This window comes from Garra rufa, chromosome 15, assembly GCF_049309525.1.
Source record: "Garra rufa chromosome 15, GarRuf1.0, whole genome shotgun sequence".
NCBI classification, from domain to species: Eukaryota; Metazoa; Chordata; class Actinopteri; order Cypriniformes; family Cyprinidae; genus Garra; species Garra rufa.
This window is the reverse complement of record NC_133375.1, coordinates 36663803-36682059: the sequence shown is the minus strand read 5'-3', so window position 1 is coordinate 36682059 and position 18257 is coordinate 36663803. Positions and strand designations below refer to the sequence as shown.

General features: G+C 36.0%; 1 protein-coding gene across 1 annotated transcript in view; it reads left to right on the top strand.

The window, feature by feature from the left end:
• otud5a (OTU deubiquitinase 5a) overlaps window positions 1-18257 on the top strand; it is a 38271-nt gene that overhangs the window by 17216 nt on the left and 2798 nt on the right. The window contains exons 3-7 of the mRNA XM_073819442.1: window positions 6721-6785; window positions 6868-7024; window positions 7285-7433; window positions 15132-15317; window positions 15948-16155. Of these exons, the coding sequence (XP_073675543.1) occupies window positions 6721-6785; window positions 6868-7024; window positions 7285-7433; window positions 15132-15317; window positions 15948-16155 (765 nt within the window). The remainder of the gene's footprint in view (window positions 1-6720; window positions 6786-6867; window positions 7025-7284; window positions 7434-15131; window positions 15318-15947; window positions 16156-18257) is intronic.

Genomic DNA, 18257 nt, shown 5'->3' with positions numbered 1-18257 from the left:
TTTAAAGGGGCATTCTGGCCATGCTTTTCTATATAATGAGTATGCATGAGCGCTTGGGCTTTCAGGCTTTAAAATGGCAAAAAAGTACCATCAAATGTCATAAAAGGCAATCATTTGATGTGTACAATATATTACAGTTTTCTAAAGTCATATGATAGCTTTCTGAGGAACAGATTTAAATTTAAGCCATTATTTACTGATAATAATTGCCTCTTATGGGCTTTTAATAATTTTGACTGGCTCATTGAGTCTGTGAACCAAATCTTATCTGCATCAACTCGTTCAATTGAAGTGTCATTATTTATGTCTTTTATTATGTTTTTTTTTTAATATATATGTGTATGTTATATATATACACATACACACACACACACACACACACACACACACACACACACACACACACACACACAGTTGAGGTCAAAAGTTTACATAGCCTACACCTTCCAGAATCTGAAAAATTTTAATTATTTTACCAAAATAAGAGGATCATACAAAATGCATGTCAGTTTTTATTTAGTACTTAACTGAATAAAATATTGCACATAAAAGATGTTTTTGTAAAGATGAATATATAAAAATGACCTCGTTCAAAAGTTTATATACACTTGCTTTTTAATACTGTGTTGTTTCCTGAATAATCCAAAGCTGTGTTGTTATTGTTGTTGTTTTTTTGTGATTGTTGTTAATGAGTTCCTTGTTTGTCCTGAACAGTTAAACTGCCCGCTGTTTTTCATAAGACTCCTTCAGGTTCCACAAATTCTTTGGGGTGAAAACTTTTGAATTTGGAGATAATGATAAATTTAACTTATTTTGTCTTCTAGGGAACATGTAAGCATCTTCTGTAGATTCTGAAGGGCAGTACTAAATAAAAAAAAGTATATTTAGGCAAAATAAGAAAAGTGTACACATCCTCATTCCATTCAAATGTTTACACCCGTCTCTTAATGCATCGTTTTTTCCTTCTGGACCATCAGTGAGTGTTTGAACCTTCTGTAATAGTTGCATAAGAGTCCCTCAGTTGTCCTCAGTGTGAAAAGATGGATCTCAAAATCATACAGTCATTGTTGGAAAGGGCTGAAATACACAAAAATGCTGAAAAACCTGAGACTTTGTGGGACCTGAAAGGCTCTTCTGCAGTACAACGGACAGTTTAACTGCTCGGGACAAACAGTAAAAGCTCTCTTTTTTTGTTGTTGTTTTAAATTCAAATATTCAAATTACAAATTTAAATGTAAAAATGTATATTTTGCTTTACAATTTGCTTCCATGACAGCAGCACTTGAGGTAACATGAACAAAACCTGATAATCATGTTTTCAAACATGACAGGGATTTGCTTACGTTTAGACTTCGAAATGCAGAAGTTCAGAATCGTGAGAATTTCTTCTTCATTTTTCAAAATCCTTAAACTTTATTTCAGATTTTGAATGTAGTTTCACATTTTGAACCCCACTAGTATGGTATTGGCTGTTGCTGTTGTTAATACTGATCTGCCATTTGCAGATATGACACGTTTCCTACTATTGAAATACGTGAATGAAGCTCACGTGCGATGTGTAAATTTCTTGGGAATCTTGGGAATTAGAAGAAATTCGATTCTTCTAATTCAGCTCTTTGTGATGTCACCGCGGCCCTGCTTTTTGAGGATAAACCTTATCAATGACCACCAGACCTCTAGGGCAGGTCTTAGCTCTCTGTTTTGTAAGCTGGACCTGCCCCTTTCTTAGAATCGAGACACTATCTGTGGCCTACATGTGGAAGTATGCTTGTGGTTTTGCTCTTGCTCGGTGGACCTCTGCTCTTCTCGTTTCTCACGAATTCTATCAGCGGTATCGCTCTTTCGCGGTAGACCCAGCCAGTGCATTTCTCTATTCTGCTTTTTTTATTCACTGTCGACCTCTTCTCATCAGTGTGTCCGCTGGCGGAAGAGAGGTCAACCGCTCGCTTTTAGTGTTGGGAAACCTAGTGCAGGGTGATCGTTGCGGTGGGCTAGTCTGTTTTCACTGCAGTTGAGAAACAGTTATGTGCATGTAAACAGTAATGTTAGCCTGTGTTCTGTTTGGTTGTGTGATCAGAATAATGGAAATCAAAATAAGAGAACAAACTATTATTTCCTAATTTTTAAGGTCACCACTTATATTTTAAGTTATCCTAACAACAGCAGAAGGGAAGCGTTTCAAGTTTTTTTTCATAAAAAATGGTATTCTTAAGTAAAGTATAAAAACATAAATGAGATTTTGATTTGAAAATAACTAATTTAAAAATTAGAGAAAACTCACAGATACCTCCAAGTTATTGGTGTAAATCCAACACCTTGTGCTTATTTCCTTAATTAAACTCTATTTAACTGGCAGCCTTTCTCCAATTTTCACTGAGATTGCAAGATGGCGGGCTGCTCTAAGGTGACTGAAACCCTGCGACAGGAGGTTGTCAAGATGAAGTGCAAAGGGGAAGACCCTTTCAGCCATTGCAAGAGTAGTTCATTCCAAATATGTGATTTCTTGAATATTGCAGGTTTACAATGACACTGGTTCATTCAAGTCCCCCAAAAAGGCTGGTCGTCCAGTTAAACAAATGCACACAAAGACAGGATAATGCTGAGACTCTCAATGGGGAATTGGTTCAGCACTGCAGCTGGAATTGCTTGCCAGTTCAGTAATGAACAGGGTCTGGTTCTGTCTCGAGACGTTTAAGAGTAATTGGTCTGAAAATTCCACTCTGCATTGACCAAACCTCTCATCCGCAGAAAGAATTAAATGGCTAAGCTCACCTTTGCTGAGGAGCATGTTGTGTGGAAAGAGAAATGGTCTATGGTTCACTTTAGTGATGAGAGCAAGTTTAACTTATTTGGTTCTGATGGGAAACATTATGTTTGGCATCAAACTGAGGAAAAACGAACCGAAAAAAAAAAACGAGTGTGTAAAGACTTGAAGTCAGTGAGAGGTGGAGGAGGAAGTGTTATGCTTTGGGGGATGTTTTCTGCAGCAGGAGTTGGGCCTCTTCTACAGATACATGGCGGATGAATGCAAATGTTTATCAGAACTTCCTTCAGCAATATGCAGTTCCTTTCCTACAAGCATCTTCCAATCAGCCTGCAATTTTAATGTCCCTGTCACACTGCAAAACGGGTAAAGCAGTTGAAGCTGAAAACACTGAAATAATGAAATGGCCGGGCCAGGTTCCTGATCTAAACCCGGTTGAAAATCTCTGGAAAATCCTTGGCGACCAAGTTGTGGCTAAGAAACCCACTACAGTAATCAAACTATGAAAGAGAATGGAAGAAGAGTGAACCAAGATCACACCAGTCACACGCAGTCTGAGAAACTAGTGATGTCCTGCGGCCACTGATGTGCTGAAATCATTCAAAGCAAGGGCCTCTACACTTCCTACTACTTTCTGACAGCTGCAACCCTCCTAAATTTTAGCGGTAATCTTATTTTGTGCTACAGTGGTTAATGTTCTCTAATTTTGATTCCTTGGTTTTCCACAAAATAAAGGTTTTTGTTGAAATACCTTGGATATTTTGTCAAACATGTTAGACCTTGGACCACAAAACCATTCATAAGGGTCAATTTTTTTAAATTGAGATTTATACATCATCTAGAAGATGAACGAATAAGCTTTCCATTGATGTATGGTCTGTTAGGACAATATTTGACTGAGAAATGTGGAATCTGTGGGTGCAAAAAAAAATCTAAATACTGAGAAATCGCTTTAAAAGTTGTTCAAAGGAAGTTCTTAGCAATGCATATTACTAATCAAAAATTAAGTTTTAATATATTTACGGTAGAAAATTTACAATTATGCATTTACATACATCTTTACTTACTATCCTAGTGATTTTTGGCATAAAAGAAAAATCTATATTTTTGACCCATACAATGTATTGTTGGTTATTTCTACAAATGTACCTGTGCTACTTAAGACTGGTTTTGTGGTCCAAGGTCACATATTCCTTTTAATTTTGAGTGATTAAGTTTAAGACTACACTTCTGTTCAAACTTTTAGAAAGAAATTTGTATTTTTATTCTGCAGTGATGCCTTAAATTGATCAAAATTGACAGTAGAGGCATGTATCATGTTACAAAATATTTCTGTTTCAGATATATTTTGTGCTTTTGAATTTCAGTGCATCACGGTTTCAACAACATACTAAGCAGCACAACTGTTTCCAACAAAATGGAATGTTCTAACGGAATGTTTCTTTAGCATCAGATTAGCAAGAAATTAGTAATGCCGCATCCTTAAAAACACCCTAGAACACCTTACACTCTTAAAAATAAAGGTGCTTCACGATGCCATAGATGAACCTTTTTGTCTAATTGGTTCCATAGAGAACCTTTAACATCTGAAGAACCTTTCTGTTTCACATAAGGTTCTTTTTGGAGAAAGAAGGTTCTTCAGATTATAAAAAAGGTTAAGAAAGAGATGGTTCTGTATTTATTTACATTTACATTTACAAAACTCACCACCAATGATGCTTGGGTGTTCTGGATTGTTTCTAAAGCATTGCTATGTGCTCACTAGGTGGTTAATTATTGGCCCAGCTTTTTAAAAGTAAGTTTGGTCACTTAGAAAAGTAATAGCACACCTTTTAATGTGCCATGTGACTTTCATTCTATGTCCATAGCATGTTGCAGGATTAAAGATTGTCATCATTTACTCACCCTCATGTCAGTCCAAACCTGTAGAAGATGTGTCTCATTGTGGTCTAGTGGTTTTTGGACCCAAACATTCTTCAAAATGTCTTTTGTTTCTCACAGAAGTAAGACAGTCATACAGGTTTGGAACAATATGAGGGTAAGTGATGACGAACATTTTGGATTGACTGTCCCTTTGTAGTTAGCGGCTTTCAGAAAACTACTAACCCAAAGTCTAAATGTTGAAGATGCAATTTAAGTCAACATATACTTAAGGAAATGCTTTTCCTTAGTACTCCTCACTGTTTGCTCATCCAAAAGTTCCAGCCGAGTGCAAGTCTCCACGTGGCAGCACCACTATAGTAAAGCTGTTTGTTATTCAAATTTGGGGTGAAATCAGGAAAAAAAACGAAGGCAGGTGTTTATCATCAAACATGAGTCAGAATAATGCAAAGGAGCGAAGGGAAATCCCTGACTCTACCCCGCAGCACCCACTGACACAGGGTCTAATTATCCACTGCACTGTGCTGTAATGAATGGAAAGGGTACGGCAGATGGAAATACCAACAACAGGCCAAATGGGGAACCAAAAACAGACCGAATCTCCAGCTGCTCTTCCCCTCCAGTGTTTGAGCTCAGATCTTCCTACAGTTTCAAATGTCAAGGCCCTGATTTGAACAAATGAACCTGTGTCTTAAAGGCTCACTGGACCTATTTAGAAATGTAAAAACAAAGGGTTTTACTTGTCAAGAAGAATAGACGTGGCTTAACAACTAAATCGTAGTGTTGCTTCAAAAGCATTCACCTTCAAATGAACACGTGTCCAGCTGTAAGCTTTCCTAAATTGACAAACCTAGGGAGTGACATCTAAAGCTACCTCATAAAAACAACATGGACCTGCCAGAAAATGCCAGCTATTGTTCATGTTGGGAACAGAACGACAGGTTCTTTCAGATCAAATTAAAATCCTTAGGAGCACAGAGCGTTCACTCATTGCCTGACTTGTGCCAATTGCAGAGCATAATAGCTGTAATGAACTGGTCTTGTAAATCAGACTTCATAAGTGCTTTCACTGTAGGATATTCAAACAGACTTTACGTTCATCTTTACTAACAGCGTCCTCTATATCAGATAACATATAGGTAGACAGGGCCTCTTCGTGGAACTAAAAAAGTGCAAGTGTCTTTAAATAAACCACCTGTATTTGTGCGTTTGTTTGAACTTTCATTTAAAGCTTGAATTTTTTTTTAGTGAGGCGAGTGCAACTTCCTCAGTCTGTTCAGAAGTGTCACAACAGAAGTAGGCCGATACTGTGAAAGAGGAAATTGACTAAGAGATTCTCAGAATCATTGCGGCTAGTGGTCACGTGACTAGCCGGAATGAGCTTTGAGGCTGAGGCTCATTTGCATATCGCTGCTTTTGGAAGGAAAAGGTGTCAGCCTCTGAGCGGAGCTCGTACGCCCGTTTGTTTACATCTGCACCATATTCGGGCCCCTAGTCTTGCTATGAGTCACTGACACCAAAATGAGTATGATGAAGCCCGCCAAAAGTGGCACTTGCAGAACGAACCATGTTGCCTTGCATGCATGCATGCATGCATGCATTACAGAATTTGCCTATCAAACCCCCCAAGATTACTCAGTAGTTACTTGCACACCATTATTTTTTAAGGTGTAATAAGGCTTTGTTATTTTTATGTCCAAAAGTGAAGACATAAATGTAACACAAATAAAGTTCACTGAAAATAATGTGTTTGGCATGAAATAAATAAAACAAATGACATTGTGTACATTGTTACATAACTATTTTTTTTATTTTGCAGAGACACTGCAAGAAATTGAAGAAAGTGCAATACAAATGTTGTTAACTGCTGTAAAATGCATGCATGCAAAGATCATATGTGATCTTGGACCACAAAACCAAGTCTTAAGTAGCACAGGTATATTTGTAGTAATAGCCAAAATAAATGATGTATAAATCTCAATTTCAAAAAATGTACCCTTATGATTGGTTTTGTGGTCCATGGTAACATATTGTGTTTATTTGTTAATAACCCTGGTATCATCCTCTTTCTACAGCTGATCAGGTTTACGGAGACCAAGATATGCACGAAGTTGTCCGCAAACATTGCATGGATTACTTGGTATGTGATGTTCTTTCTGTGGGATCATCAGAGTGTGCAAAAGCTGGTCATGTTTTAATTAAATGTATGATTTTACTTGCAGATGAAAAATGCAGATTATTTCTCAAACTATGTGACAGAGGACTTCACTACATACATCAACAGAAAGAGGAAGAACAACTGTCATGGAAACCATATTGAGATGCAGGCGATGGCGGAGATGTACAATCGGCCAGTGGAAGTTTATCAGTACGGCACAGGTGAGTCTGATTTGCATTACAGTGTCCATAAAATTGAATTATGGACATTTAACTTATATTCTACCATGCACCATAATAGTGATGACCAATATGAAAATTGTTTTGTGGATTTATTGGTTTTGCAAGGAATATTTACATGGAATATGTTTTACAGCCTTTGTAGTGATGCATGTTGCTGTTTTAGTGATGCATAAGCAGACCTGTGTATTTTGTTTCTTGGTCTCTATGTTTCTAAGTGTTATTTTGATGGCCTGTTTTAGAACCAATCAACACGTTCCATGGCATCCATCAAAACAATGACGAGCCAATCAGAGTTAGTTACCATCGGAATATTCACTACAACTCTGTAGTGAATCCCAACAAAGCCACGATTGGAGTTGGGCTCGGTCTCCCTGCCTTCAAACCAGGGGTGGGTATTCACAATATATACAGTAAATGTGCAGTAAAAAGCCTCTCTTAAAAAAAGCACACTTATGTAGCACGGGTATATTTGTAGCAATAGCCAAAAATACATTGGTAAAATGATTAGGATATTAAGTAAAGATCATGTTCCACAAAGATTTTTTTCATTTCCTACCGTAAATATATCAAAACTTCATTTTTGATTAGTAATATGCATTGCTAAGAACTTCATTTGGACAAAATAAAAGGCAATTTTCTCATTATTTGGAAGTTTTTGCACCCTCAGATTACAGTTGTATCTCGGCCAAATATTGTCCAATCCTAAAAATCATACATCAATGGAAAGCTTATTGATTCAGCTTTCAGATAATGTATAAATCTCAATTTCAGAAATTTGACCATGGTTTTGTGGTCCAGAGTCACATACATGGTTGCAATTGCAGACCGCAAGATTTTCTCAACATCCAGGACTTTTAAATTGCATTTAAAACAAATTACTGGCATATTAAAAGTGACAATGTCATATTTTAGAGTTTTAGGATTTTTAAAGAACACTTTACTTTACAAATGCAAGATTTTCTGAAGATCCAGGACTTTATGAGAAATGCATTTATAACAGATTACTTGCATATTAAAAGTGATCATGTCAATATATAATGTCATATTTTAGAGTTCTAGGATTTTTATGTCATAATTATTCAAGCCTTATTCAACATTGCTGTTTTAAGTTATTTGTATGGTGGGAAACACAATTGTTTTAAAACACAATGAAACCTTTAGAAACTCTATTAGAAAACAAAATTAGTTTGAGATGTTACACATACATACAGTTTGCCCATGCATGTGCTGAAGGTTGAGTAGCTAATCTGAAGAAGTCAACAGATCTCTTACAAAAGCTACAGAGAAGCTATAGAGAAGGAATAATTGTATTACTTTAGAAAGTCTAAGGCTGTATTTCCAAGACAAGAAAAGTTCCTAGAGACACAGCTGGCAGTCTTATTCCTTAGCCTAAAATGTGTTGTACCAGAAAACTTTTGAGGGTTTTAAAGAAATAGCACAATATCATAACATGCTTGATCAGAACAACTGAGATGACCCAACGGAATTTGGAAAAACATTACAATTATAAGATGAACTCAAGAAAAGCATAGCTTTCATGTTGGGGCATCTTGCCGAATGCCACTCTTGACCAAAAAGAACATTAAATGCTGGCTTGAGTATGTTAAAATAAAGTTCTAGATGAATTTTTTATGGAGTAATGCGACCAGACTGGAACATTTTGGACCTATAGATCAGGTCTGGTGCAAAAAATGGCAAAACACCATCTCCTTAGTCAAACAATGAGGTGGACCGGTACTTTACGGGGGTATTTTACTGTTGCAGGAAGTGGAAATCATGACTTTATGAAGGATATCATGAATTCTTTAAAGTATCAGGCCATTTTGGCAAGAATTGTGATGCCTTTGGTGCAAAGACTGAAGCTGATGATCAATAGACATCCAAAGTATACATCTAAATCTACCTAAGCTTGGATCAGAGATCAGTCATAGAATGTTCTTGAGTGGCCTGTTCAGTCTCTAGATTTATTTCTCATTAAAAATATTTGGTTGAATTTGAAGAAAGCAGTGTCAAAGTGAAAACCAAAGATTATCAGTGATATGTAGATATGCCAAGATTGCAGTAGAGAGGTGACGGAAGCTTCTAAGTAATTTCAAGCAGTGTTTATTGGTGGTTTTAAAGAAAAAACGATTCTCCCCTAAAATTTGACTTTTGGGGTTGAATAATTTTGAACATGAATGTTTAGAGCCAATTTGATTTTTTTTTTCCAGAAACTTAGTTTTCACAAAATTTTGTTCTCTGCAGAAAAATGTCTTGCAGGTCAAGTGGGTTAAATAATTTTGATTGCAACTGTATATACACTGCCGCTCAAAAATTTGGGTTCAGTAAGATTTTTCTGCTCATCAAGGCTGCGTTTATTTGATTAAAAATACAGACAGAAAAACTGTAATATTGTAAATGTAAATGTAATATAAAATAGTGGTGTTCCATTTTAATATACTTTAAAATCTAATTTATTCCTGTGATGCAAAGCTGAATTTTCAGCATCATTACTCCAGTATTCAGTGTCACATGATCCTTCAGAAATATGCTGATTTATTACCAGTGTTGGAAACAGTTGTGCTGAACCTGTGATAGTTTTTTCAGGATTCTTTGATAAATAAAATGTTTAAAAAAACGCATTTATTTAAAATAGAAAACTTTTGTAACTTTGAAAGAAATTAATAATTTAGAATTATTCAGCAAGGATGTGTTAAATTGATAAAAAGTGATAGTAGAGACTTATATTGTTAGAAAAAATTCTATTTTAAATAAATGCTGTTCTTTTAAACTTTTTATTCATTAAAGAGTCCTGAAAAAAGTATCACAGACTCCAAAAAAATATTAAGCAGCACTACTTTTTCCAACATGGGTTATAAAAGCAATAAATCATTAATACATATAATTCATCTTTGCATCACATAAATAAATTATATTTTAAAGTATATTAAAACGAAAAACTGTTATTTTGAATTGCAATAATATTTCATATTATATTAATATTTCATATTACTTATTTCTGTATTTTTGATCAAATAATGGAACTTTGATGAGCATAAGAGACTTAAAAAACATTAAAAATTGTACTGATTCCAAACATTTGAGCGGTAGTGTATATTTAATATTTTTACAAACTATTTTATTAGAACCACGTCACATTTCTTTTAAAAATGTACAACTCACAGTTGCCAGTAATCCATTAATTGCATAGTCTTTTGTAAAGTGGCATATAGGTGAGAATAGCTGGTGATTATTTGCGACTGTGCTGTATTTTCAATGTGAAATATGCGAATTGCACTTTGCACTTTGGTGTTACTATTGCCTATGTGTATTCCTTCACGTACACCTGCTTCTGCTTATGCAAGAACAGCCATTTTTTAACCTGTTTCATATTTTGAAATGCAGTAATGGCCTGTATTTCCTCTTCAGGAATGTTTAACAAAGTCATTGTGGGTTTGTGAATTAGGAAGTCCATTGAAAATACTGTCTCGTTAGATTGTTCCTCCCATTCACTCTGGCAGTTCCGTCAGCTGATCCCGAGTCTGAATTTGGCGACGGTCGTCATCAAAGCCACAAAGAGACAACAAAGTGTGACCCGCAGTGTCCCGTTTCCCAGACTGCTCTGGGTGAAAGAGGGGGGAAACATTCCACACGTCGGTGGTTTTGGGGGAGCCCTATTAACAGCACACTGTTTTGTTTACGTGCCACATGCCTTGTGATAATTTAAGCCGACAGATCAAAGACAGATCATGCCTTCCTATCAAAAACAGAGCCGCAGTGTGTGTGCGCTGGGGCTCAACGACTCATTTGTGCCTAAGAGGGAATGCTGATGTGAACATTACCATTATCACTCTCCTAAAGTATCAATCTTTAACAACATGGAGGCATCCAGAAAAGCTAGACAAAGTTTGCTGGAGGAAGTGCATCATGCAGTTAAAAATGTGCGTCAAGATCTTATCCTCCTAGAGCTCCCCCATATCGCGGTCAGATAGTTTAGTATAACAATCTGTCCAGACGGGGAATGGGTCAGTGCACTGCCCGGACACAGGTGCACTGTTCCGGAGCAGAGGACATGTAACACAGCGAGAACAGCATGAGAAAAAAAGATCTTAATTAACTCACCCCTATGTCATCCAAGATGTTCATTTCTTTCTTCATTCGCAAAGAAATTAAGGTTTTTGAGGAAAACATTCCAGGGGTTTTCTCCATATAGTGTACTTCAGTGGTGGCCAACGGGTTGAAGGTCCAATGGTTTCAATGCAGCTTAAAAGGGCTCTACATGATCCCAGTTGAGGAATAAGGGTCTTGTCTAGTGAAACAGTCATTTTCCAAAAAATATATGAATTTCTATACTTTTTAACCACAAATGCTCATCTTGCACTAGCAACGGGTTGAAGGTCCAGTGGTTTCAATGCAGCTTAAAAGGGCTCTACATGATCCCAGTTGAGGAATAAGGGTCTTATCTAGTGAAACAGTCATTTTCTAAAAAAAATATATGAATTTATATACTTTAACCACAAATGCTCATCTTGCTCTAGCAACGGGTTGAAGGTCCAGTGGTTTCAATGCAGCTTAAAAGGGCTCTACATGATCCCAGTTGAGGAATAAGGGTCTTGTCTAGTGAAACAGTCATTTTCCAAAAAAAATATGAATTGATATACTTTTTAACCACAAATGCTCATCTTGCACTAGCAACGGTTTGATGATCCAATGGTTTCAATGCAGCTTAAAAGGGCTCTACATGATCCCAGTTGAAGAATAAGGGTCTTATCTAGCGAAACAGTCATTTTCTATAAAAATATTTAAATTCATATACTTTTTAACCACAAATGCTCATCTTGCACTAGCAACGGGTTGAAGGTCCAGTGATTTCAATGCAGCTAAAAAGGGCTCTACATGATCCCAGTTGAGGAATAAGGGTCTTATCTAGTGAAACAGTCATTTTCTGAAAAAATATATGAATTTATATACTTTTTAACCTCAAATGCTCATCTTGCACTAGCAACGGTTTGATGATCCAATGGTTTCAATGCAGCTTAAAAGGGCTCCACATGATCCCAGTTGAGGAATAAGGGTCTTATCTACCGAAAGTCATTTTCTAAAAAATATTTAAATTTATTTTTTAAATTAATGTACTTTTTAACCACAAATGCTCATCTTGCACTAGCTCAACTTCACGCATTAGGTAATCACGTTGGAAAGGTCATGCACGGTTAGTTCTTCACCTGTGTACTTCGTCTGACATTGTTTTAACTTTTTAGTAAAGGGTGTTTGACTTTCTTTGCATATTTGCTTTGTAAACACTGGGTCGGTACTTTCACCTATGTCACACGACCTTTCCAATGAGACTACGTCAGAGATGGGCACTCGAGTTAGTGACTCGGACTCCAGTCACATTTTTATGGACTTCAGACTCGACTTCAGACTTGACTCGACTCAAGAAAAAGGACTTGTGAATGTTTTAAAAGTGACTCAAGTTTTTTTTTACTCAAATACTTATATAACTGATATTCAAAAGGCAGACCGCATCCGCACCCCGGCATTTATTTGGACCGTGAGCCGTAACAGCAGCACAATCGCTTAGTGTTGTTTATGGCAAATATCTTTCAGCGCTATATACTCTGGTATTTTAATCTAAAGCCAAAAGCACTTTATTCAAGCCCTTTCAGCTTTGTGCGCTTTCTTTCTCAATCCGACGCGCACAGATGCCAAGTTTAAGAGCAACAGATGACGCCTTCATTTTAACAACAGAAACATGGTGATCAGGAAAATTATAGATTACTTGGAGAAAAACAAGCAAATCTAGTTATTTTTCTTACTATCTATTTATCTATCAGTAACCTATGACTTTGACTGTTCAAACCAGATGTGACAAGATGTTTCTGATCTAAATTTAGCATTATTAATCTGTAGGCTAAGAACATTTTAAAATAATCATGTCAAGACTCAGCAACAAAGACTTCAGACTTGACTCGGACTCCAAGTTAAAGACATCTCCGGACTACGTCATGTGTGAAGTCGTAGACTCAGTGCTATTGTAAGATGAGCATTTGTGGTTAAAAATATACATTTTTATACAAAATGACCAATCGTTCACTAGGTAAGACACTTTTTCCTCGGCGGGGATAGTGAAGAGCCCATTGAAGCTGCATTGAAACTGCAATTTGGACCTTCAACCCACTGAAGTCAACCATGTGGAGAAAACTCCTGAAGTGTTTTCTGCAAAAAAAACTAATTTCTTTTCGACTGAAGAAAGAAAGACACAAACATTTTGGATGACATGGGGTTGAGTAAAAAAAAATGTTATTCTGGTGTGAACTAATCATTCAAGAAGTTTTCATACATTTCCTTAAGAACAATTTATTTCTGATATGGAAAGAATGCTGCTGAAAATCCATTCATCCATCTGTTCCTCCATTCATCTAGTTCAAAACCATTTTGACTTGTATTTGTATAAAAAGATGTAAAATATTTAATTATACTGTCATTAATATAGCCCTAAATGTAGGCAGTGCATAGTTGCCGTCAAATGCAGTGCATCCAATCAGAAACCCTGTGTTTCATCAGATGTGTTCAGTATTTCTGGGATAAGATGATGTCCATCATCCACTCTTGGAAAGCGTTTCTAAAAAAAGACTCATTCCTCAATTTGCATATAGCGGAGAGTGCTTTTCCTGCTCCCACAAATCAACTTATCTTCAGGGTACTTGAACAGACAGCATTCTCAGCTGTCACCTGAGGGGCAACGCCGTAGCCTTTAACCCCACGTCTATATCTGCCTCTTATGATGAAAATGACAGGGTGACTGCAATAATCGTAATAAGCGTACATACTATTTTTGTCGCAACTGGCTCGACGGGAGTTCAGCACTTGACGTCATATTTTTAAAGACACCGTGTTTAAATTGTTCTTTTTATAAAGACATTCTCTGTATTTTTTAGCTCTGTCTGTCTTGCACTTGCTCTAGAGTGAGCTAGATTTGATTGTTCAACCTGTAATTCTATAAATTCATCTAATTTTAAGTCAAAAGTTTTTGAACAGTAAGATTTTGAATGTTTTTTTTTTTTCAAGAAGTCTCTTCTGCTCACCAAGCCTGCAATTATTTGATCCAAAACACAACAAAAATAGTAATATTGTAAATTATTTTTAGACTGAGTTTAAAATAACTGCTTTCTATTTCAATATCTTTTAAAATTGAATTTATTTCTGTGATCAAAGCTAAATTTTCAGCATAATTACTCCATTCTTCAGTATCACATGATTCTTCAGAAATCATTCTAACAGCTGATTTGCTGTTCAAGAAACATTTATTATTATGATTGTCAATATTTAAAAAAGCTAAGTACATTTTTAGAATTCTTTGATGCATAGAAAGATCCAAAGATCAGCATTTATCTGAAACAAAAAGCTTTTGTAACATTATACACTAAAGCTTTGAGTCAATATATTTTTGAGGGGGGGGGGGGGGGTTATTACTTTTATTTAGCAAGGGTGCTTTAAATTGATCAAAATTGATGATAAAGACATATGTTACAAAAGATTTCGATTTCAGATAAAGGCGGTTCTTCTTAACTTTCTATTCATCAAAGAAACCTGAAACAATTCAGCACAATAATAATAAATGATGTTCAGTAAATGTTTTTTGAGCAGCAAATCAGAATATTAGAATGATTTCTAATATTGTGACTGGAGTAATTATGCTGAAAATTCAGCTTTAAAATCACACGAATAAATTACATTTTAAAATATATTCAAATAGAAAATGGTTATTTTAAATAATAAAATTGTTTCAAAATTGTAGTTTTTTTGCTGTACTCTAGATCAAATAAATGCAGGCTTGGTAAGCAGAAGAGACTTTGCTGGGATTGACCAATCAGAATCAAGTTCTCTTGTGTCATTACATGCCTAAATGTTGGTTGTTTACAGCTGCTGTCAAAATGCAGCTCCTCCAGTCCAAATGCCAAGTCAAAACCTTCAGTTTTATGAGATGCATTTGCATATAAGAGAAAATGTTTCTCATGTTCGCAAAACATTCTCACCTGTCACCTGAGGGCCAAACTGTGTCCTTTAACCCCTCTTCTGTCTATGTCTTTCTATCTCTACGCAGTTTGCAGACCAGTCACTCATGAAGAATGCCATTAAAACGTCAGAGGAATCCTGGATTGAGCAACAGATGCTGGAGGACAAGAAGAGAGCCACAGATTGGGAAGCCACCAATGAGGCCATAGAAGAGCAAGTGGCCAGAGAATCATATTTACAGTGGCTTCGAGACCAGGAGAAACAGGCACGACAGGTGCGCAACCTGCTTGTTTTAATGCTAATCCTACTAACTACCTAACGACATGTCTCATTCGATCAGTATCTGTATTTACATGCTTAACAGCACGATCGTCAGTAGGACTCAGGTAGTCAGCGTATGATTATGACTTCACACGTTAATGGTGTTATAAAATAATCGCTGGTTTTAATGCTGATTGCATAGGAATTATTTAAGTCACGCTAAGATGCAATGACTGCCTTATTGGTTAGGATACACATGCCTAAGACTGTCGGCTGCTCAAATACATGCAACCTGTGTGGTTTGCGTTTTCACACTTCAACCAGCTGTACAGAAGACCCTTCTTCACAAAAGCAATAGGGTTTCTTATAAATCACATTTTGGACTGACTGACAGCAGTGTCAATCATTTTCAAAGCGTGCTAGAAGACCCTTCTTCACAGAAGCAATAGGGTTTCTTATAAATCACATTTTGGACTGACTCACAGAAGCGTGCTTCTGAACTGAATAGTCATTTTATCTAAGCAATATAAGAATGTCCTTATATAAGAATGTTTACTGTTTCGAGTGACAGACTTTGAAGTTACGATGTTCCTGTGCATTTATCATTTGTGAATGAATGTGTTTACTTTTGTCACTCCCTCAGCCTCGTAAGGCCAGCGCTACGTGCAGCTCTGCCACGGCTGCGGCCTCCAGTGGTTTGGAAGAATGGAATGCCCGATCCCCACGGCAACGCAGCTCCGCCCCCTCTCCGGAGATTCCTGATCCTTCGCACTCGGACACAACCGCTAAGCCCCCCTCCCCGGCCGGAGCGGCCCTCGCACTATCCAAACCCCCATCGCCCTGTGCGCCAGGTCTGTTATCAGTGTTTTGCAATAAGCACAGTGTCATTAAAACTATCAGTATGATACATTTCCTACAGCATTTCCTCCAGCAGGCCAATTTTTAGGATAATTAAACTGATTATAAGGAGACCTGTGAAAAACATGGGTTGTATTTCTCCTCAAAAACTGAAGGAATTAAATGAGTAATTATATTTTGGTCAAAGAACACCTGTTGTAATTCTGTTATGTAAACTACCATTCAGAAGATGGGGTTGAGTATGATTTTTAATATTTCTGGTAGAAGTCTCTTTTGCTCATCAAGACTGCATTTCTTTGATCAAACATACAGTAAAAATGGTCATATTGTGAAATGTTATTGCAATTCAAATTTACTGTTTTCTATTTTATTATATCTTAAAATGTAATTTATTCCTGTGATGCAAAGCTGAATTTTCAGCATCATTACTCCAGGTTTCGGTATGGAAGCTCATTTCTGCCACTGAATAAAAAATAAAAAAGCTAATTGCACTTTTTGACTTTTTTTTTTCTCAGATTTGTGAGATGAAACCTCCCAATTCTGAGAAATGAGGTCAGGATTGTGTAATATAAACTCACAATTGTGAGTTATAAGGTCAGACCTGCAAGAAATAAACTTGCAGTTCTGAGAAATAAAGTGAGAATTGTGAGAGATAAACTCACAATTGTGAGTTATAAGGTCAGACCTGCAAGAAATAAACTTGCAGTTCTGAGAAATAAAGTGAGAATTGTGAGAGATAAACTCACAGTTCAGACTTTTTTTCTCAGAATTGTGAGATATTTCTGAGAGCATATCAGTCTTTTTGTCCTCTCAAAATTTAACTCTATAACTCGCAACTGTGAGTTTGGGCAGAAGAAAGTCAGAATCGTAAAATATAAACTCGTAATTCCGAAAAAAAAAGAAGAAGTCAGAATTGCAAGAAAAAGGTCAGAATTGCAAGATATAAACTTGCAGTTCCAATTAAAAAGTCAAAATTGCGAGGAAAAAAAGTCAGAATTGCAAGATATAAACTTGCAATTCTGAAAAAAAGTCAGAATTGTGAGGAAAATAGTCAAGTGCAATTCCTAAAAAAAAAAGTCAGAATTTCGAGATAAAAGCTTGCAATTCCGGAAGAAGTCAGAATTGCGAAATATAAACTCAAAATTGCAAGGACAAAAGTCAGAATTGCTGCTTTTTATTTTAAATATCATTGTATTATGCTGATTTCCTGCTCAAGAGACATTTCTTATTATCAATGTTGAAAACATTTGGTTTTGACTTGATATTTTTGTGGAAACAATGATACATTTTTCCATAATTATTTGATGAATATAAAGTTCAACATTTATTTGAAACAGAAATCTTTTGTAAAATGAAAAACGTCTTTACTGTCACTTTTGATCATTTGAAGTCATCCTTGCTAAATAAGAAACAAATGTCTTTTTCCAGAAAAAGAACCCCTAACTTTTGAACAGTATATAAACAAAAATATATTCATTACCAGTATTACAGCAATTATTATGGCACCGTACAACAGTAATGCATATATAATGAGAATTATCATTAAGTAATTACAGTAATGAATATTTGTGGGTATGTTTGCTTAATTTTAGTGTTACTAAAAATGCCTTTAAAAAACGAGACAAAAGTTTCTTATAACTCGCAACTGCAGAAAGAAAGTCAGAATCACAAGATATAAACTCGCAATTTCGGGAAAAATAAGGCAAAATTGCAAGAAAAAAGTCAGAATTGTGAGGGGGAAAAAAGTCAGAATTGCCACATAAACTTGCAGTTCCAATTTAAAAATCTGAATTGCGAGAAAAAAAGTCAGAATTGCGAGGAAAAAAACTCAGAATTGCGAGATATAAACTTGCAATTCTGAAGAAAAAAGTTAAAATTGCTAGAAAAAATCATAATTGTAAGATATAAACTTGGAATTCTGAAAAAAAAAGTCGAAATTGCAAGAAAAAAGTCAGAATTGCCACATATAAACTTGCAGTTCCAATTTAAAAGTCAGAATTGCGAGGAAAAAAACTCAGAATTGCGAGATATAAACTTGCAATTCTGAAGAAAAAAGTCAAAATTGCTAGAAAAAATCTGAATTGTGAGATATAAA